The sequence below is a fragment of the Xyrauchen texanus genome, chromosome 18, assembly GCF_025860055.1.
Source record: "Xyrauchen texanus isolate HMW12.3.18 chromosome 18, RBS_HiC_50CHRs, whole genome shotgun sequence".
Classification (NCBI taxonomy): Eukaryota; Metazoa; Chordata; class Actinopteri; order Cypriniformes; family Catostomidae; genus Xyrauchen; species Xyrauchen texanus.
The window spans coordinates 29,806,999-29,829,660 of record NC_068293.1 but is presented as its reverse complement, the minus strand read 5'-3'; the positions used below and the strand labels follow the sequence as shown (position 1 = coordinate 29,829,660).

Genomic DNA, 22,662 nt, shown 5'->3' with positions numbered 1-22,662 from the left:
GGTCTTAAGCCGGTGTATACCTGCATGATGGACGAAGCTGAGCTACAATTACACTGTGTACAATCATACTGGGAATATTACCACTGTCTTTAATATCAGTCACCGTGTCTCGTTCATTTGGAGCGCGCCACACACGTGCAGCTGATCAGATCGGGTGCGGCCTTAAGATAATCTCTATGAATTATTTTTCTCTTCCTTATTCAGCCTTTGGTGGATAAGATACGTAGCCTTTGCAATCTTTTTTTTTTTTTTTTTAGCAAAATCTCAATTAAAAAATAAATGACAAATCGTGCCAAAACACATTCAAATTAATCGGAATGTCGGGAATTAAATTTTTTTCCTTAAAAGTACCCACAATAATCATAGTGTGATGATTCATATAGCAAGCACCAGTAATAAAAACACAATTCATGCCATTTCATGCTTTTATTTCATAATATCATGTTAAAATAATCTATTGTTTTTCACAGCCACCCATTATCCAAGCCATCTTTAATGGAGACCCTGATGAGATACGTGTGCTCATATGTAAATCGGAAGACATCAATGCACTGGTATGAATCACTTCCTTCTATACTTTCTCTCTTGACTACATGTCATCTCTTTGTTTTTTACAATATGCTAGTTTAGGAATCCCATGGAGAACAGCCAGTTTAAAGTTTTAAGTACTTTTGTCCCTGTATATCCAAAAAGAAACAATTGTTTTCATATTTATTTATTTTGCTTGTCTGTCTGTGTCCATCTTAATAGCTCCAGCAAGTATTAGCTTGCTGTTCTTATGTTTTGTTCGAAGAAAAAAAAGGTGCTTTTGAGTTTGTTTCGGGTGTAATGCATTACTAAGTAATTAATTACTGTAATTAAATTACTTTTTCATTGAAAAAGTAAAGTAAGGGATTACTCTTAAGTAATTAAATTTCTTCTGATATAATTGTGTTAAATACTGTATAGACTAAAGAACAATTTGTTATATATATATATATATATATATATATATATATTAACAATAGTGAATTTAAAATAGAAATTTAACCTCTAATGTTATGTATGTTGTTTAATTTAATGCTGCCCCCTTAAATTATTTCTCCAGTTCATTGATAATAAATTAGATTTTATATGATTAATTTGAAGTACTTAAAAGAACAATTTCATGTCTATCCTTGTATTTTTCATGTGGTCGAGGTTGATAATGGATTTAGAAAGTAATTACAAATAAGTAATGCAATTACTTTTCAGACAGAGTAATTAATACAGTAATCTAATTACACTGTAGAATATGTAATTAGTAGTTAGTAATGAATTATTAATTTTTTTAGAGTAAATTACCCAACACTGTTTTTAACAGCTCGCTGAGGTTAACTGTTAGGAACACTTCTTACTGGCTGCTTAACACCTTTTTACTGTCATTGGTCCACGTCATCGTGTGACCTGCAGCGCCACCTACTTTTATGCTACATCTAATTCTTGTTCAGTCAGTTAAAATCAGTCACCATGAACACAGCTGTGGAGAGTTATAAGTGAGCTGGTTCAAATTAACCTTAATCTTTAAGATCTTTCACATAGAGACATTTTCCAAAAACATGTCATGCAATTTATTTTGTTTAATTAGTTTACAAAAGGACTAAAATACTCTAAAGTGCCCATTCTGCCCGTTAACACTCTTTTATACACACATTTTTGTAGTAGTATCAGTATAGTGAATAAATACATTAACAGAGATTATTATATTATAGCAGCGTAAAGTGTGTTGTGCATTACAAAACAAATCACACATAATGAATGGTTAAAACTGGTTTGTTTGTTTTTTCTCCCCTTTTTTCCAAAATTTGGAATGCCCAATTCCCAATGCGCACTAAGTCCTCAGTTGCCTCCGTGTCTGAGACTGTCAATCCGCACATCTTATCACGTGACTGGTTGAGTGCGTTACCGTGGAGATGTAGCACGCATGGAGGCTTCACTCTATTCTCCACAGCATCCATGCACAACTCACCAAGCGCCCCACAGAGAGCGAGAACCACATTATATGGACCACGAGGAGGTTACCCCATCTGACTCTACCCTCCCTAGCAACCGGACCAATTTGGTTGCTTAGGAGACCCTGCTGGAGTCACTGAGCATGCCCTGGATTCGAACTCGCGACTCCAGAGGTGGTAGTCATCGTCAATGTTTTTTGAGCTGCCCAGGCCCCCTAAAATAGCTTTCTTTACTAATCTCATGTGTATTCTTCTCATAGAATGAGGCATGAAATCATTGAAAACACATTTTATTGTCACATTAGTTAAAAGGATGGTTCACCCAAAAATGAAAATTCTCTCATCATTTACTCACCCTCATGCCATCCTAGATGTGGATGACTTTCTTTCTTCTGCAGAACACATGCACGTGTATGGGTGCCAAAATGTTGTCTCCAAAAACCATGAAGTCATCACAAAAGTAATCCATATGACTGTTTTAATCAATATCTTCAGAAGTTATATAATAGCGGTGGGTGAGAAACAAGTAAATATTTGTCTTTTTTTCTAGATATTTTTCTTTCTGCTCAGTAGGGTGTGACATGCATGATGAATGTGAATCCCCAAAAACACAAGAAGAATGTGAATGTGAAAAGATGAGATTGACTGAGCAAGGAGGAGAATTTATCTGTTTCTCGCTCACACCTATAATATCACTTCTGAAGACATTGATTTAAACACATAGTGTTATGGATTACTTTAATGCTGACTTTTGGAAATTTTGGCACCCATTCACTTGTATTGTATGGACCTACAGAGCTAAAATATTCTTCCAAAAATCTTTGTTTGTGTTCTGCAGAAGAAAGAAAGTCATACACTGAGATGGGATTAGGGTGAATAAATGATGAGAGAATTTTCATTTTTTGGTGAACATTTCCTTAAGGTTTTAAATATAGTCATTTACACAGAGGGTCCTCATATTTAAATATTCTTCTATATGCCTCCCACAGTGGTGTGGCTGGTGTCTGAATGTTCGCAAACGGTATATTGATGCTCAGCTGTTTCAAACTTCTTTTTACCTCTGAACGAAGAAGAACTTGTGAATGTAAATGTGCTGGGGCCTTAAGTGTAAGCACATTAGATTAGATCACCCCGATGAGTCAATCAATGCTCCTTTGTTCACTCTTAATGGCATCCTGCATCACTTGCAATAACAGGCTATCAACCACTTCCATTCAGAAGTGTCCATGACTAAAATGACCAAATATTGATTTTGTTTCATCATCTTTCTAAGTCAAGAAGTTGATTATACCATTGCACAAAGGCGGCTGCTCAAATTTGATAATAATTAATTAATATTTTGGATCACTTCTGTTTGGAATGTCACTACAACATGGTTGCCATGATTGTTCTCCTTGCATAGTCCCCTGCATATGCATATTTTTTGGCCATTGAACAACACTATATATGTCTAGGCTAAGTTGAAAGGTCCAGCCATCTGAGACTTATGCATATAGCTCACTTTGAGATGTGAGCTTCTTGTGCTGTTGTCTCTCTGTACCCATACCTGCTGTTGTCTTTGTCAATCTGTCTCATTCTCCAGCTGTCTATCATTCTCTCTCAGGATGCAGAGAAGCGTGCTCCCCTACATGCAGCGGCCTTCCTCGGAGATGCTGAGATCACAGAGCTCCTCATTGTCTCAGGTAGAACTTTCTCCCTCTCTCCATTCCTTCCCCACCTCCCTTTTTATAGCCCATTAAAAGGATAGGTCCTGCAAAAATTAAAAAGTCTTTTTAATTGAGTTTTTAAAAGTGAGTCATTTACTCACCCTCAAGTCATTCCAAACCTAGATGTTTTGTTTTTCTTTCATGGAACACAAAAGATAGCTTGCTGAATGCCCACACCGCTCTTTTCTCTTAAACTAAAGTGGATGTTTATTTAAACTTTCCTGTTCAGGTTATTTTTGTTTGATGTCTCTTTTACTAATTCATTCTCAGGGGCACGGGTCAATGCCAAAGACAACATGTGGTTGACTCCACTTCACAGGGCAGTGGCATCACGTAGTGAGGTGGGCCTAAAATGCATACACACACATGTTTTCATGAAAATATCTACTCTAAACCTGCTTATGATTGTCTCAGGTTTTGTGTAATGAAGTCAGCCAGTAGGATGTAATAAAGGCAATGTAAAGCTAATCCTATGCAACAGCTTTGAAAACACATTATATTATAACTTCTATGAAGCGAAACATCAGTTCATCAAGCAACTTTGTTTTCAACCACTGTAAATGTAGTGTTTAGAAATTGGGGTTGCAGGGACTGGTCATTCTTCATGGCTATGATAGCTTGAGCTGACTTCCCATACTTTTCAGTCCTGAATGAGTATATATTTTAAATTCTTGGATTTTAGCATGTGACTGCTGCTGTCTTCAATTGTTTTCTGTTGCATATTTTCAGGAGGCCGTTCGCGTGTTGATCCGGCATTCTGCCGATGTAAACGCACGGAATAAGAACTGGCAGACTCCTCTGCATGTTGCTGCGGCCAACAAGGCCCTGCGTTGTGCTGAGGTCATCATTCCACTCCTGAGCAGTGTCAATGTGTCAGACCGCGGTGGACGCACCGCCTTGCACCATGCCGCCCTCAACGGGCACACAGAGGTACTGCAAGTCAATAGTTGTTTTTTTTAATTCACTTTTTTTCCGCGCTAAAACAAAACTACACATTTGGTCAAAATGTTATGACCAAAATCAGATCGGCCTGATGGTGGAAAGTTTAGACTATGATTTGTCAAATAGGCCCGATTCATGTATATGCCTAATTGGTACATTACCATTTTCAGATTAACGTTACTGCGTTATGTCTATGTAGGGCATCTCACAGAAATGCATTATTAGATTATGGTTTATTACAGGAATAGTTCACCCAAAAATGAAAATTCTCATAATTTATTCACCCTCATACCATCCTAAATGTGTATGAGTTTATTTGTTCTGCATAACACAAAAAATATATTTTTAGAAGAATATCTCAGCTCAGTACGTCCATACAATGCAAGTGAATTGTGGCTAGATCTTTGAAGCCCGATAAAGGACATAAAGGCAATATTAATGTAATCCATACAACTCCTGTGGTTAAATCTACATCTTCTGAAGTGATATGATAGGTGTGTGTGAGAAACAGATCAATAGTTAAGCCCATTTTTTACTATAAATTCTCCTCCCTGCCCAGTAGGTGGCGGTATGCATGAAGAATGCAAATCGTCAAAAACAAAAGAAGGATGTGAAAGTGGATATTTATAGTAAAAAAGGACTTAAATATTGATTTGATTCTCACCCACACCTATTATATTGCTTCAGAGATATGGACTTAACCAATGGATTAGTTTTATGCTGCCTTTATTTGCTTTTTGGATCTTTTAAAGTTCTGGCCACAATTCACTTGTATTACAAAGAGCTAGTCTACAGAGCTGAGATATTCTCCTAAAAATCTTAATTTGTGTTCTGCAGAAGAAAGGACGTAAAATACATCTTTGATGACATGTGGGTGAGTAAACGATGAGAGAATCTTCATTTTTGGGTGAACTAGCCTTTTATCTTCAGTTTTTTAACATGATCAGTGTGGCAGATCTAGAGAACTGATATAATGACGAGCATAATTGTATAGCACACATTTCAGAAGACATTATATAAATTGCGACAAACACAGCGCACAATAAGAGCTTCTGGAGACTTATTATTATTGACGCATTACTGACTCATGGGTTAATGCCTGCTGAGACTGAATCATTCTCCCATCTCTCTTATTTTTTGTTGTTCTTGTTTCTCTCTCTCTCTCTCTCTCTTTCTCACTCACTCACTCTCATTCTCATCAGATGGTTAGCCTTCTCCTGGCTAAGGGTGCCAACATTAATGCCTTCGATAAGAAAGATTGCCGTGCACTTCACTGGGCTGCATATAAGGGTGAGGAAACAGTCCTATAAACTCTGTGAATGCTTTGTCCTTTTATTGATTCAAAGTGTAACGTGTGGGCTGCTTGAAGATTTTTAATCTTGCTTATTGCAATGTAATAAATTCACACCTGTAAATTCCGTCACTACACAAAATTTACACCTGTAAATTCCGTCACTTATCACATCATAAATTTTTTTTATGATGTGATAAGGTAGGAAAAATCAGACTGAAATTCTAAAGGAAAAGTCACAAATATCTTGTTCCAAAGCCTATACGACTTTCTTCTTTGGAACACAAAAAGAGATGTCTTTTCACAACTAATTTCCATACAGCAAAATCATACCAAGATCAAGAGCTGTCAAATTCCAAATATAACTACAAAATAGTCCATATGACTTGTGTGCTATATTCCAAGTCCTCTGAAGACATTTGCTAGCGTTGTATGAGAAACCGACTTCCTACAACCCAGTTCTGCCTTTGCAAAACATTACAAAATGGCATGCAATGTTTGATGAATATTACTTTAAACTACACTGGTTCTTGTGTATTTCAGTGAATACTTCAATTGGTATTGAATTAGTTCCTGGTCACTATATTCTTTAACTGTATGCAAAAGAGCAGCATGAACATTCTTCAAAACATGTCCTTTTGTGGTCCAAGATAGTCAAATGGGTTTGCAATGACATGTGGGTGAGAAAATTATGACATACTGTACTTCTGATTTTTGGCTAAACTATTTGTAACAATTATGACGATAAGGAGGAAGCTGAGACCGGGTTGTAAAAACACAGACATTTATTGTCGAAGGCTATTCAGCATTCCACAATAAGAATTTTCAGCCATACATTCAATATACGCGCTGCTTTTCAGCAACCGTACTTCTGACACACAGACCCAAACAGACAGCTTCACGTGTCTCTTTCTCTTGTCTGCCGCTGTCTCTTCTCCTTAAGTACTACCACACCAGTCTTGTGTTCTCGCTGGAACACGAGACCGGTGTGGCACGCAGGTGAAAGTCATTTGGCGCTTATCTTCCCGGCCTCGTTCTGCCCAGACGGTGCTCGGCTCCAACCTGCTCACCACACTATTCCTTTAAACTTTTCTCTGTTCCTCTGCAGGTCATTTAGATGTGGTGTGTTTGTTGGTGGGTCAAGGGGCCGAGCTTAGCTGCAAGGACAAGAGGGGATACACGCCTCTCCATGCCGCTGCTTCCAACGGACAGATTGCTGTGGTGAATCACCTACTCAGCCTGTCCATCGAGGTAACCATATAGATATGCTGTACATGGGCACTCATATTTCCAAATCTGAAAAGGAAGAAAGGCTGGACTGTTAAACCCTCTTTGGCTCTCCATTTATAGATAAAATGAAACAGCATTTGTAATGCATTTAACCTTTATAATGGAATTATAAAATGAAAACCAAATATTGAGCAGACATTAGGACTTCGGTTGGTATGTTATCCATTTGAATTTGATGTGTAATATTATTTGTTACGAATACCTTACTTACAGTAGTCTCTGCATATCCACTGAATAAATTAGTATTGAATTCATCATCAGAGAAACATTACAGAACAGATCTGGGCCGGATCTAAATGCATGCACACTCTTTATTCTTTGTTCTCACAATGTGTGTATTGCGTGTTCTCTCTTCTTATAGATAGATGAGGCCAATGCCTTTGGGAACACGGCGCTGCACGTGGCGTGTTTTAATGGGCAGGATGCAGTGGTCAGCGAGTTGATCGAATATGGAGCAAATGTCAGCCAGCCAAATAACAAGGGCTTCACACCACTCCATTTTGCTGCTGCATCCACCCATGGTGCCATGTGTCTGGAGTTCCTGGTCAACAGCGGAGCTGATGTCAACGTGCAGGTGCGGCTTATAATATAGGCAAAAATTCAAAATCCGGTGTGCATAGTACTGTTATATATTACTTTTAAAGGAATAGTTCATCCAAAAATTAAAATTCCATCGTAATTTACTCACCCTTATGTTGTTCCAAACCTGTATGAATTACTTACTGTCTCATGCAGAACACAAAGGAGAAAATTTCATGAATATCCTGGTTTTGCAGTTGATAGTGGCTCACTTTAAAGCTCAGAAAAGCACAAAAAAAGTATCATAAAAAGTAGTCCATGTAACTTGCACGTTATATTCCGAGTCTTCTGAAGGCATATGATAGGTTTTTGCGAGTAATACAGTAATACATTTTTATTCAGTAATACATTTTGAAGTCCAGTCCATGTTCATGAGTGCTGTGACAGAAGCTCATTCACAGTGGCTCACATGAGAACTTGTATTGTTTAGTGATAAAACAATGTAAGTTCTTGTGTGAACACACATGATTTTTATTATTTAGTATTTTTACTTAAAGGAATATTCCAGGTTCAGTACAAACTTAATTGACTGCATTTGTGACATAATGTTGATTATCACACAAATAATTTATCTCATCCCCATTTTCTTGGGAACAGAAGCGAAAATTGAGGATTTTTGTGGTAATCAGTATTAAGCCACAAATGCTGTCGATTGAGCTTAACTTGAACCCGTAATATTCTTTTAATATATGTTACTATAAACAAAGCATCCTGAACGTCCAATGTAATATCCCTGAAGCAAAAATTACTTTCCCCAGCTTTATTTTTATTTTAGACTTGCAATAATTTTTTTTTTAACCTCATCAGAGTCGTGATGGGAAAAGTCCTCTTCATTTGACAGCAGTACACGGTCGATTCACACGCTCCCAGACACTCATCCAGAACGGTAAAGCCATTTTTAACTTTTGATTCTGATATCAGATTTGCATATTAAGGCTGCACATTGTGAGAACTGTGCATGTCTTCATACAGGAGGAGAGATTGACTGCGTCGATAAGGATGGAAACACTCCACTGCACGTTGCTGCTCGATACGGCCATGAGCTTTTAATAAACACCCTAATCACGAGTGGAGCTGACTGCACTAGGTTTGACTCGTTCGATTAAAAATCTTGTTTAATCATCAGTATACAGTGCATCCAGAAAGTATTCATAGTGCTTCACTTTTTCCACATTTTGTTATGTTACAGCCTTATTCCAAAATTGATTAAATTCATTTTACAAACAATACCCCATAATGACAACGTGAAAGAAGTTCACGAAGTACAGCCTCAAGTCTTTTTGTGTATGATGCTACAAGCTTGGCACACCTATTTTGCAGTTTCTCCCATTCTTCTTTGCAGGACCTCTCAAGCTCCATCATGTTGGATTGGGAGCATCGGTGCACAGTCATTTTCAGATCTCTCCATAGATGTTCAATCGGGTTCAAGTCTGGGCTCTGGAGTTGTCCCATATCCACTCCTTTGTTATCTTGGCTGTGTGCTTAGGGTCGTTGTCCTGTTAGAAGATGAACCTTCGCCCCAGTCTGAGGTCCAGAGCTGCCACCACCATGCTTCACTGTAGGGATGGTATTGGCAGGTGATGAGTGGTGCCTGGTTTCCTCCAGACATGACGCTTGCCATTCAGGCCAAACAGTTGAAAATTAGTTTCATCAGACCAGAGAATTTTCTTTGTCATGGTCTGAGAGTCCTTCAGGTGCCTTTTTACAAACACCAGGCAGGCTGTCATGTGCCTTTTACTGAGGAGTGGCTTCCGTCTGGCCACTCTACACTACAGGCCTGATTGGTGGAGTGCTGCAGAGATGGTTGTTTTTCTGGAAGGTTCTCCTCTCTCCACAGAGAAATGCTGGAGCTCTGTCAGAGTGACCATCGGGTTCTTGGTCACCTCCCTGACTAAGGCCATTCTCCCCTGATCGCTCCATTTGGCCGGGCGGCCAGCTCTAAGAAGAGTCCTGGTGGTTCCAAACTTCTTCCATTTATGAATGATGGAGGCCACTGTGCTCATTGGCAACTTCAATGCTGCAGAACTTTTTCTGTACCCTTCCCCAGATCTGTGCCTCGATACAATCCAGTCTCAGAGGTCTACAGACAATTCCTTGGACTTCATGCATTGTTAACTGTGGGACCTTATATAGACAGGTGTGTGACTTTCCAAATCATGTCCAATCAACTGAATTTACAACAGGTGGACTCCAGTCAAGTTGTAGAAACATCTCAAGGATGATCAGTGGAAACAGGAGGTACCTGAGCTCAATTTTGAGTGTCAAGGCAAAGGCTGTGAATACTTATGTACATGAGATTTCAAACAAACTTCTTTCACGTTGTCATTATGGGGTATTGTTTGAAGAATTTTAAGGAAAATAATGAATTTAATCAATTTTGGAATAAGGCTGTAACAACAAAATGTGTAAAAAGTGAAGCGCTGTGAATATTTCCAGATGCACTGTGTTGTTTCTAACACATTTGGCCTTTCTCTTTATATCTCTGCAGAAGAGGGGTACATGGCATGTTCCCCTTGCATCTGGCCGCTCTGAACGCTCACGCTGACTGCTGCCGGAAGCTTCTCTCCTCAGGTACTCACTACACCACTGAATTAAATGGCAGTGGCTCTATAACTTGCATTTTTGGTAAAATACCATGTGCCGACACATGGAGCTGTGGTGCTTGTGTGTAAAACTCAAGTTTGAATATGGCTTTCCAAGTTTTCAGTTTGCAACCCTCCTTTTGTACAACATTTCCATTCCTTCTAGGGTTGTTGCGGTGGTTAAGGGCCAACCACCGCCAGTGAACGGTGTTGTACGGTGGGGGGGGGAAATTATGTGTGCATTGTAGATAAAACTTTGTGTGAAAAAGTGTGTAATTGAGCAAGGAATAGAAATTAAGAAGGGATGCACGATATATCGGTGGCCATAACAGTATCAGCAGATAAATATGAATTTGAAAATTATCGGTTATTGGTACGATAAGAAAATTAGGCTGATTTATTAAAGTCGATAAATTATGTCTTTTTTTCTCCCCAATTTGGAATTCTCAATGTGCTCTTAAGTCCTCGTGGTGGCGTAGTGACTCATCCTCCGCCACCCAGATTGAATCTCAGTTGAAAATCAAGCACCAGTAGTGTGTTGTGTTTGTGTGTGCGCGCATGTATGCGTGTGTCTGTATGTGTGTGAAGTAGATGATGGGTGCTCGCTAACACCACTTGCCCCTACAGTCTGTTAAGGCTAAATGGGGGATCTTTGTCTTTGTTGAAGTAGATAGAGCAGAGCAGCACCTCTTGTTCATTCTGTTGCACACTGTGAATTGGACTGTATATTATTTATTTAAATGACACCTTCTGCTGTTTAATGATCACAATTGGCCATATCAAGATTAAATATATATTTCAAATTGTCAATGATTTAATCTCAAAACTTTTACATCACATGCAATTTAGAGATAAAGGCCAATCAGGTAGCGGGGAGTCAGAATCTGGCGTGGTCAGGTGTGGGAACAACACTGGTAAACTGAAGCGCTTAGTGGGTTAATCATCTTTCAAACACATCCTGTATATATTACATTAATCCACTATAGTAACAGCATAAATATAATATTATCACTTACATCTGCTCAGACAATAAAGTGAATGTACAGCTGAACTTGTACAAGTTGCTATGCGTAACTCACGCTGTGAAGAATAGGCCAGTGCTGTGTTGTGAAACATCTAAAAACAGAATTTTTCTAGCATGAAGAATTGACCACACAGTAACAAAGGATCTAAAACTAAACTATACTCGCTATTATATAATATTGAAAATATTTCATGAATTTATTCCAGGTTTTTACAAGGTCTTATAAGTTGATGCGTTTACGTGCACATCATTGCCAGTGGCGGTCCACCACCGCTGTGGGCCAGATGTCGCTTTGATCTTAACAGCTCTAATTCCTGCACTGCTTCATAAATTAAACTGGCAAAAGGCCACACATAAAACAATTAATATACAGATTAAAATGCCCTGCATAATTTTTCTAACTTCCACAGACAGTAGATATTGGTATATTTTAGATTTCGTGTCATGTACCACAAATCACCCCAGTTGTGTGGGAGACTGCAATGTCTCTCCAAAGTCCACTTCCCTAAGAATGCTTTCATATCCATTCCTGGTGATTAACATTGGGAGTTCCACAGTCACCTGACACAAACCCGTAACACTGAATAGCACACAGTTTTATGAGCCACATTCAAAGCATTTTTAAATGCTAAAAAATTTCATAAACGGCCTACAGTTAATGAACTACATTTCATGTAAATGTAATGAACATTGGTGTCTTTGCTGTTTTATAGAAGCAATAAGACACTCGAGGCCATTTGTTAAAGTGATTTTTACCTTTTCTTTGTGTCATTTTTAAGAATGCCCCTTACTGGTGGTAAAACCCCTGTAATGGACAGACTCAAGTGGCTTATTGCTGTATTAGACAACCCTCTCCAAGATACTCCATAAATCATTCCTTAAATAATAATTTTACTGGAATGCTTCAACTCTTCCCTCAGTCATTATGTTCATTCTTGTGTGTATGAAACGTTGAGCATGAAATTGTCCTCATGCATGTTTGCTTGGGTCTGACATTCCCTTAAATCTGTGTGCTTCATTACTCAGGATATTGGTTGTGGGTTTGTATCAGAGGAAACATTCTGTGTAGAATAGATTCTTGATGCTGAAGTTGCTCATCAGTTTGAGTTGCACCCTTTACACACATTTGTTGAACTCTTTGAGCGATGTGTGTGTGCATCTTGTCTTTTTTTTCCTCCTGCACTAATATCCTTTCTCATCCCTCACTCAATGTATATTCTTGTCTTTCTTTTTGGGACTCCTTTTCCGCCCATGTTGTTCTTTTCCTCTCCGACATGTGTCTGTCTGTGGGGGCTCTTTCCTCCTCCTCTGTGCGCTGCCTCCTTTTACTCCTCTACTACAGGACGGAGGTATAGCATAATGTGGCCTCTAAGTAATGACTCGGTCCTGTCTGCAGGATTCCAGATCGACACACCAGACAACCTGGGGAGAACGTGTCTTCATGCCGCGGCCGCCAGCGGGTGAGTTTGCATGACACCGGCATCTCGGTCAACTGTCTGTTTTATTTGACTCTCTGTCTTTGCCTTGGGCTGGTTTGCAGACATTAAGTAGTTCTGACAAAGCTGCTATAATTATTACCTGTCTTTTTCTTTCAGTAATGTGGAATGTGTAAATCTGTTGCTCAGTAGTGGAGCTGATCATAACCGCAGGGACAAACATGGAAGGTGAGTTCTTGGTACAAGAAAGACATTTAAGTCAGGATGATTATTCACTCACTTGTCAAACCTTTGCTCTCCTCAGCTGGAGTTCAGTACCAAATCCTCTACAAAGATAGACAACATTCTGTGTGTTTTGTTCTCTTTGGTGTATTCAGAAACAATGCGATTGGCCTCATGCTGTACAGGACACTGTTAAACAGTTTTCTCATTCTACGAATATGTTGCAAAGCATGGGCAAACATTCTATGTACATTCTATAAGCATAAGCCATAAATGTAAACAAATCAAAACGTTGTTGTATGTGAGGTTTTTTTTTTGGAAGAGATTTAATAAATTAGTGAAAACTTGAGAGCACTTGGTGAGTTTGACTGAACGCAAATTCTTTTGTTAAATCGGTCTAAAATGTTCACTTTATAATGGTATCCGTGGAATTAGTCATTGTCAATACAAAGTATAGATACATTGAATTTCATGATTTGTTTTTTTTTATATTAATCATTAAAGGGGTCATGACATGAGAAACCAAATTTGCCTTGATCTTTTGGTATATAAGAGGTCTTTGTATCATTAAAACGTCCTGCAAGTTTAATATTTTAAGACGTCCTCCCCATTCTAAACGAATCATTTATTTAATCAAGCTCAAAATACAGCTCGTTCTGGATTCATGGTTAGAAGTGACGTGTCGGTTAGAAGTGACGTAACAGCGTTTGCATATGACCGCCTCCAGCACAAGATAACTACGCTTTAAGCGCCAAGACAACTACGCTCATTTCAGTATCGCCGTCGCCTCACAAGTGTTCAGTCGATGGACAGCGAGCTCTGACAGAGACTACTTGTGCACAGGAAAATTACGATGCCACACAGATGTGCTGTTCCTGGCTGTGGTCAAACAAAACCTCTGAATAAGCTGCCGAAAGATCCAGGCGTCAGGGAAAAATGGATGCAGTTTATTTTTTCATATGTCCCAGTCACGGCAGTGTTAACTTAAGCGTTTGTTCTGTACATTTTAAGGATGACTGTTTTGAGAACAAATCTCAATATGATGCTGGCTTTGCCAGAAAACTGTTGCTCAAAGATAAGTCCGTGCCGACTATTCTGGGAACAACGACGACGCAAACTGTAAGTAATCTATTTTAAACTTTAAACTACTTTTTAAAAGCGCAATTTCATTCATTATGAATAATCACAGTGTTTTTACTTAGTTTACTTGCATATTGTTCTGGCTGGGAGCGTCAATAATTGATACATAGGCACTGACGTTAGCCAATCATAACAGTGGGCGTTAACACTGAAGTCTTAAATGGAAAACGCCCCCAAAACAGACTGTTTGAATCAGAGGATGAGAAACAGGGTGGGAAAAGGTCATAAATCACTAGATTTTAAAAGTTTTTCTTAAAAAAAAATATATTAATACTATAATTGCACCTAAGGGAACATAATAATACAATAAAAAAAACCATGTCATGACCCCTTTAACATTTTTATGCTTTAATCTTATTTTTTTTTTAAACATTTTCTCTGATTATGTGTTAAATAGTGTATAATCACACTGAAACCATAACCACTGCACACATTGAGTGAAATGATCACAACTGTGCTAGTTTGTTTGTATAATGAAGCCTTGAGATTAAGGTTGTGTGTGACTGAGATGGTAAAATGTCACCAGAATGAAGTCCCTGTCAGTGTTTTCTAATTTTGTCAATGTCTATTTGTCGGTTTGGACAGGACCCCTCTCCACTATGCAGCAGCTAGCCGACACTTTCACTGTCTGGAGACTTTGGTGTCCTGTGGTACCTGCATTAATGCCACTGACCAGTGGGGGCGCTCTGCCCTGCACTACGCTGCTGCTTCCGACCTGGATAGGAGGTATACAGAACATTTTATTTGAGATCAAAGTACTCTAAATTGTCAGTTTAGCAATGGGACTACTTAAAGGAGAAGTGTGTAATTGTTCCTAGCTATCCTACTTTGCGGAGTCAACCTTAATCTATTTATAGGTTGATTTCCCAAAACAGTGTAAACACTGTGGCTCTGTTGCGCTCAACTGATGTGTTAGTTTGGGGCAGAAGTTCAGAACTATCTGTGAAAGCGACCAATGGCTGACAGGGGGAGTGTTGGTGAAACCTTTTTGAAAATATCATTATTATTGCTATTCCTTTTGGTGACCTTAGTGGCGCAGAAATTATTTTAAATTTTAAATTGATTAATAATGTAATAATTGGAGTGAGATTGAAAAACTCCACATCTGGGAGTCAAATCATCCTGACATAAATACATTAAAAGTACAAATTGAATAAATGTTGAAAGGTTAAAGTTGTGGCTAAGCAAAACATGTAGGCTAATTGACCACCCTTGATTTATGTCTAACCTGATTAAATGAGAATTACCTAGACAGTGGCATTGCTGTGGACCTACAGCAGATAAAATCAAGTGCAGGGCCAGTTCCTATCTCCAGAGAGAGAGCTACAGTAACGCATATGGTGTGTTGCCATGTCAACCCCAGGATCATTTTAAGTATTGTGTAAACATGGATGTTTATGTGATGGGCTTGGCATCAGGTTGTTTGTGCATACATAAACACCTTTATGCTTTTGCTAAGTAGAAGGACTACAAGAATTCCCTGGAAAAAACAATGTCATGAATAAGTAATGAGTTGGTAGCCATAGTTTCCACCAAGATTTGATTACCATATTTGCAAAATTAACTATACATTGAGCTGTCTGACTAATTCACTTTATAAAAAGGCTTGATCAGACTTGTTACAAAGGGTGTGTTCATACAGGACATGCTCTTGTGTTAAAAAATGGTGAGACAAAGTGCTACAGATTAGAGCGGAAGGCAGGGGACTTGAGAGATGTTTTAAGTTTAACTATTTTTAATGAGACGCTGAATGAGCAAACTACAACCCCTTTTTACACCCGGTATTAAGATGCATTTTGGATGATCTGATCACAAGTGGTTAGCGTTAAATATAGGTGTAAACTGGGTGTAAAACGTTTTGTGATCGCATATGACCACATCACATTTGAGGTGTCAATTTTATAATGAATGTGTCCCAGACAGCAGTGAAGCCCACCTTTCACCTGTCAATCAACGAATGCGCTAAAACAAGAGTTTGCTGGTTACGTGTGGATTTAAAAGGAAATTACCATATTACTGATTTTAAAAAGCGGACACATACCCAAAAACTTAACAGATCTTCTTCAGTGTGTCACTGTCTGATATAAACATTCGGGCATACAGATGACAAGAACATACATCTGAAGTCCCTTTAGTACAGGTACTCCACTAAAATAATAGAGAATTAGCATCTGGGAGAAACAGTGCAGAATTTTTTTTTTCATGCTTTCTTTGTCTTTCATGACTTTATTTGTGGTTTGTTACCATGCAGTAGCACACAGACATTCACTGAGACCCTCCCCTTGAAATCTGAACACAAGTGGTCACAGGAGATGATTTTAAAACTGATGCCACACTAGCTGATTTTTCAAGTGATTTTCAGGTGTGAGCTTCATGTACATAAAGCGGAGGGAGATGAAGCGTGCATTAGCATCTCACAGCGGGAGGTCAATAATCACTTGACCTTCGGGACTCCCTGCTGAGTAAATTACTTCAAAAACAGAAAAAGCACATAATGCTTGCTTGAAAATATTGTTCTATCTCTAGGCTCTTGTTGTCTCTTTAAGTGACCAATGAGCTTCTTTTATTGAAAAACTGACAAAATGTCGAGCTGATCTGAACATTTTAATCGCACTTGGCTGCACATTATCACAAACGCTCATTGTAATCCATAGTGATTCTGTCACCAAGCATTTTTCTGCATTTTTCTTCAACACTAAAAAGACTAATGAAATCAGAAATCAAAGGCACAAAAGTCTGTTTTTATTGAACATCATTTCTTTACTCACTGAAAGCTGCATATGGAGATGCGCGTTCTGGGGCAAGCTTGGAGGGGATAAATACATGTAACGAGGTTAAAGAGAAAGGAGGCGAGAACCGGCATGACAATATAAATGATAGTTTAATAATAAACTTAAACAAAAAGACTAACACATACAGGGCATGCCGGGTAGCTACCCGTAACTCTCTCTCTCTCTGGAACTGCCGCCTCCGGTTGACTTGTTCCCTCTCGAGGGCTTGATTAGCCTGATTAGGGGCCTGGTGTGCAGCACCATGACCCGGCCCCGCCCTCCTCCATGCCGCAATAAACAATCACAATCACGCACTTTTACAAGGTAAAGTTACTCCATGAATCACATCCTTAAAGAGTTTGCACCATTTGTTTTAGAACCTGGTGCGTATTATCAAAACGCGGATATAGCCTTTTAGTGGATATATTAGATATAGGTCCATCTTCATGATCACTTATCTCTTTTGGATAGTGGAAGAACAGACACAGGTAGGATGGTGTCATACATTTTTTGACTGAAAAACGTAGCTTCACTCTTTCTGTTCATATGCATGTATGCAATTGTGCGGGTGTGAGTGGGGAAAAGACCTCTGTGACCGTGAGAACTGTTCTTCAATCCAGAAATAATGCAAAAGCAACTAATGATGGATAAAAATAATCACAACGGATATTTTACAGTTTTGGTCTATTTGAAATGATAAGCTTGTGAGACCGAACCATGAAGAAAATGCAACATTAACTATTTTAGCCCCTGTTTCAGATCAAATCACTCAAGCTACTGGTCCGTAAACACCCTAAATGACACTGTTACAATTGTTTATGCTCACATGGTACTCCTGTTGTTATTTCGACGGGCTTCACGTGACGGAATCAGAGAGAGAGAGTTCAAGTGAGTTGTTGTATTTTGTATCGGCATGTGTGTCATACCTCCGGCTGAAGAGAGGGAGATCTAGTAAATCAATTGCATGTTTGAAACCCTTGACCAAAATCGAGTTGTTTAGAGTCTGCTAGTGTGGCACCATCTTAAGCGACCAGGTGTAAACAGCGACGTGTCTCGCCTGACCACATGTGATCGGATCACACGAGGTGCATCTTAATACCAGGTGCAAACAAAGTTGCCTCTCTTAATTCATCTTTAAAGCACCATCGTTAAAAATATTAATGCTAAAATAAATTGTCTAGATCCTATTTTGATTCATCTTTAGTTAACATGTGAAAAACTTAACAGCTGACTTAATTTTGAGTAACTTTTCCTTGTATAAGATTGTCACACATATTTGTGGTGTGTGTGTGTGTGTGTGTGTGTGTGTGTTTATGTTTGTGTGTGTTTTCTCTGAAGACGGCGTGTGGTCCTGGAACCAGAGAGTGAAGGAGTTCAAGCCGAGAAGGAAAAGGAGGCAGCTTTGTGAGTTCTTATCTGCTCAGCTTCATTGAATCCTTCAATTGTTAAAAAAGCATCCCAGGTTGCATGAAGTTGGTCAAGAGAAGACCCGAAACGTGCAAAGCTTTTTTTACCATTATTATTTACCATTATTCTAATATGTGGAACATGGTAATAATAAAGAATGATTATGAATGTCCAAAATTTTGACTGGTTGACATTGTCCTGTTCAAAGGCCACTTTAGGTTCTTTTTGTTTTGTGTTTATGCTTTTTCTTCTTGTATTAGTTAATACATATATGTGCGTGACTGTGTGCAGGTGTCTTGAGTTCCTGTTGCAGCATGATGCTGCCCCATCACTCAAGGATAATCAGGGTTACAGTGCCATTCACTACGCTGCAGCGTATGGCCACAGACAATGTCTGAAACTGGTGAGGACACAAACATGCCCAGTGTGTGCCTCAGGGCACTTCCTTTATCTGTTTTCAACTGTCACATCCTTATGTTTAAATATGAAACCAAATATGCAAATGAATTCAGTCCAGTTTGTGGTTTAATTCTTGTGTCTTACCACTGAATTGCCTACACTCTGAATTGTCTTACGCCACCTGCTGGTTTACAGCGGGAGAATGAATGTTTCTCAGTTTCATGAAGATTAGCATAACTGAGTTTAATATGCTGTGATTCATATTGGCTAAATTTGATTTTAGCTTTTGGATAGAGATGAGAACCATCAGGATGAGATGGAGAACAGCCAAACCAGGAGCCCACTGCATCTGGCTGTGAGTACAAACTTTAAACACACTCATACACACATTATTTTGCTATCTAAATAAAGACATACAGTTCCACATACTTTAAATGTTTTCATATAAGGCTAATTATAATTACTATAGACTAACCCTTCTATAGTCTAACTCTAATCCCCAACCCTACCCCTAAAAGAGAACTTCTTAGATTTATAGAATTAAATGGAAAAAAAAAAAAGGTCCTCTGTGTTTCCCAAATGTCACCAAAAGGAGGTTTTTCCATAATTAGCTGGTTCTGGGGACAATTTTTCATCACTATTACTTTTATTCATACTTGGGCCACGTCCACACTTATACGTTTTAGCTTGAAAATGCACTGATTTCGCATTGATGAAGCTTACACCTCTCATTCACAAGTTTTCCTCCACCAAAAATGAAGCAATTATTCCTCCATTACAACATACTTTGTAAAACGATGCCGTTTGGAAACTGAAAATGGATTAGTGTGGATTTGGCCTTGGGGTTAGGGGTTTGAACAAACCCCTAGCCTTACAAGTGCTGTAAGTGATTTTAGCGTTCTGAAGCATTCACGTGACTGAGCTGTTGAATTAGCCACGCGCCTCATTCCAAAACCCCGCCCTCCAAAGATAATTTTGAGACCAAAACCGAGCAAAAGAGCAGCATATTGAAAATTATCTCATCATTTACTCTCTTGCCATCCCAGATGTGTATGACATTCTTTCTTCTGCAGAAAACAAATAAAGATTTTTAAAGGAATATTTCTGCTCTGTAGGTCCTCACATTGCAAGTGAATTTGACCAGATCTTTGAAGGCCCAAAAGGCAGTATAAAAGTAATCCATAAGACTCCAGTTGTTAAATCCATATCTTCTGATGTTATATGATATGTGTGGGTGTATAAAATTGGTTATAAAAAATATAGTTATTTTTTAACTATAAATCTACACTGTCACTTCAACCTTCTGGTGTGGAAGTGACTTTCACATTCAGGTACCTACATATGTATTGATCTGTTTATCACCCACACCTATAACATTGCTTCAGAAGATATGGATTTAAACACTGGTGCTATATGGATAATTGTTTTGCCTCCTTTGTCATTTTTGTACCTTGTAAGTTCTGGTCACCATTCATTTGCATTGTGAGAACCAACAGATCTGAGATATTCTTCTATGAAAAAAGGAAGTCATACACATCTGGAATGACATGAGGGTGAATTATAAAATAATGTTTATTTTTGGGTGAACTATCCCTTAAAGTATTTAAGTTCGGTCTAACCATAATCTTCTGGCTTTTTAGACATTAAAATTTTTTTTTTTAAAGAGGTTTTATAGTTTTTGTGAGGCCTTTTCTGAATTTTGGCCCAAGTTAAGCTATACAAGTGAACTTTTTTTTTTGTGTGTGTGTGCAGGCATACCACGGTCACACACAAGCTCTAGAAGTCCTCTTGGAAGGTCAATGCGAGGTGGATCAGGGGGATGAGGTTGGTCGGACTCCACTGGCCCTTGCTGCCCTCAGGGGCCACACTGACTGCGCCCTCACACTTTTGAACCATGGGGCCTCGCCAAGAAGCAGAGAGACAATCCGTGGACGTACACCCATCCACCTCGCAGGTATTACACCTCTGTTTGGCAGTCAGAAGATGAATAATTCTGGTAGATATTGCATAATTGCTTAAATAATATTAACACATATTTCTTCTCCAGTAATGAATGGTCATACGTCATGTGTGCGCCTCCTGCTGGAAGACTCTGATAATGCAGATCTGGTGGACACAGCAGACTCTCAGGGACAGTGAGTGACTCACTTAATAGCCCAGACAGTCTTTCATTACAATGCAGCAAGCAAACCATTTGGAATGGAGAGAGGCTGTCATCTCTACAATCTACTTTTAGCTCTAATCAGTGTTTAGGAAGATGCTTCTGAACTTATAAAGAGACAAGATAATCAAATGAAAGTTCCTTAACTACAGTCAAGCTACCCTTTTGAAGAAGTAGTTAGCTTAAAGTGGTGGAAAAAGCAGATAACCGATTAATCCACCGATTGTTTTTAAAATCAATCAATAGGATGTAAAAAATAAATAAAAAAATCTCATATTTTCTTAGTTTGACAGGTACAGATATATACACTACAAGAGTCCAAAATGAATAAAACCCATATGCAGTTTATTGTTCAACTCAAGTCCTAATAATATTCTGAGAGAAATTAGGATTCAGTGCAAAACTCAGTGCATTCATTTTGCAATGAATGAGACTTGGCTAAGTTACAATGCTCTATCGGAGATTATTTTAATTACTGTGATAACAACCTCTGTGGTTATATCAGAGGAGAGAGCATAACAGTCAACTAGCATATTACGACAGTTAAGTCACCATTTGCGAATACCATACAAATGATTGGGGAGAGCTGTAAACTGACAGCTGCCTGTTGCAAAATTGTCTGTCTTCTCTTGTAAAACAGCAATTTTATCAAAGTAAACTCCACACACAGAATGAAGAAACTTGAATGAAGGCCAAAATGTCAAAAATGCTTAGTTAAGATTACGATCAAAGAACATATTTCAAATCATCAGTAAAATCTGACAATACTGGTATCATAAATTGTGATAATTTACCTCATATTACTGTAACAAACAACATATTCCTGGCTTGTATAGCTAATGAGCATGCACGTTCTAGAATTGATTGACAGGTGATGTCTATATCTAAAAGGTGATTGGCTCTTTTAACTGTAAGGTGGGACTTCCTTTTTACATCCGTTGAACTTTGGGGGCTCAGACCTTCTTGGTTGAGTGTTCCAATTTCTCCCATTTATTTTAATAGAAGTGGCCCATCTCTGCTAATTAATCTCTGTTGTAGAAACGAGGCATGTGCTGATGTGAAACTTTTCTAGATAGTCAAATTTTTCTTTGCATATCCTCACTTCAATTTAGAATGCTTGATTTATTCAATCAAAATAAAAAAAATGTCCATTTGAAGTGAGGAAAAAAAGTGGATGGGTATTGTCTATGATGAAAGATTTAGACATATCAAATCCTCAAGACGAGGTATCCGCTCTGGTACCGGAGGCCGCTGTTATTCAAAGATTTCCTGACTAACCACTTGGCTGCTCCATGATGATTCTCTGGACTGTTTTCTGTTTCCGATTTCCATTAGAAACTATCAATACAAGTGTTCCAGATGGAACAACAGCCATTTTAAGTGTTAGTTGGAGTGAAAATTAATTCAGGCTAAACTTGAGCAGTTGTTGGCTGTCAAAGTATTTTCTGATATCAACGTAACTAAAATAATTATGCTTTAACACAGAACATATTAAAGGAATAGCTCACCCAAAAATGAAAATTCTCATAATTTCCTCACCCTCATGCCAAAACTGACTGACTAAAACACACTAGACTTGCAATGGATTATTGATGAGTGTGTTTGTGTTTGCAGGACCCCTCTGATGCTGGCAGTAATCGGGGGTCATGTGGATGTTGTGTCTCTTCTGTTGGAGCGTGAGGCCACTGTGGACTTGGCTAACAATCATGGTCTTACTGCTCTACACCTTGGGGTGAGTTAAC

At 38.6% G+C, this 22,662-nt stretch overlaps 1 protein-coding gene across 5 annotated transcripts in view; it reads left to right on the top strand.

Annotated features, from left to right (window-relative positions):
* Positions 1-22,662, top strand: part of LOC127658980 (serine/threonine-protein phosphatase 6 regulatory ankyrin repeat subunit B-like) — a 37,672-nt gene that overhangs the window by 6,000 nt on the left and 9,010 nt on the right. For 2 of the 5 annotated variants that reach the window (XM_052148574.1, XM_052148570.1), the window contains exons 2-20: positions 471-554; positions 3,553-3,652; positions 3,947-4,017; positions 4,406-4,606; positions 5,821-5,908; positions 7,018-7,160; positions 7,561-7,773; positions 8,586-8,664; positions 8,751-8,865; positions 10,267-10,349; positions 12,727-12,844; positions 12,980-13,048; positions 14,768-14,908; positions 18,292-18,357; positions 18,652-18,763; positions 19,043-19,114; positions 20,512-20,713; positions 20,807-20,894; positions 22,535-22,652. In XM_052148574.1, coding sequence (XP_052004534.1) covers positions 471-554; positions 3,553-3,652; positions 3,947-4,017; positions 4,406-4,606; positions 5,821-5,908; positions 7,018-7,160; positions 7,561-7,773; positions 8,586-8,664; positions 8,751-8,865; positions 10,267-10,349; positions 12,727-12,844; positions 12,980-13,048; positions 14,768-14,908; positions 18,292-18,357; positions 18,652-18,763; positions 19,043-19,114; positions 20,512-20,713; positions 20,807-20,894; positions 22,535-22,652 — 2,163 coding nt within the window. The remainder of the gene's footprint in view (positions 1-470; positions 555-3,552; positions 3,653-3,946; positions 4,018-4,405; positions 4,607-5,820; positions 5,909-7,017; positions 7,161-7,560; positions 7,774-8,585; positions 8,665-8,750; positions 8,866-10,266; positions 10,350-12,726; positions 12,845-12,979; positions 13,049-14,767; positions 14,909-18,291; positions 18,358-18,651; positions 18,764-19,042; positions 19,115-20,511; positions 20,714-20,806; positions 20,895-22,534; positions 22,653-22,662) is intronic. The other 3 variants (XM_052148573.1, XM_052148571.1, XM_052148572.1) reach the window with 3 other exon arrangements.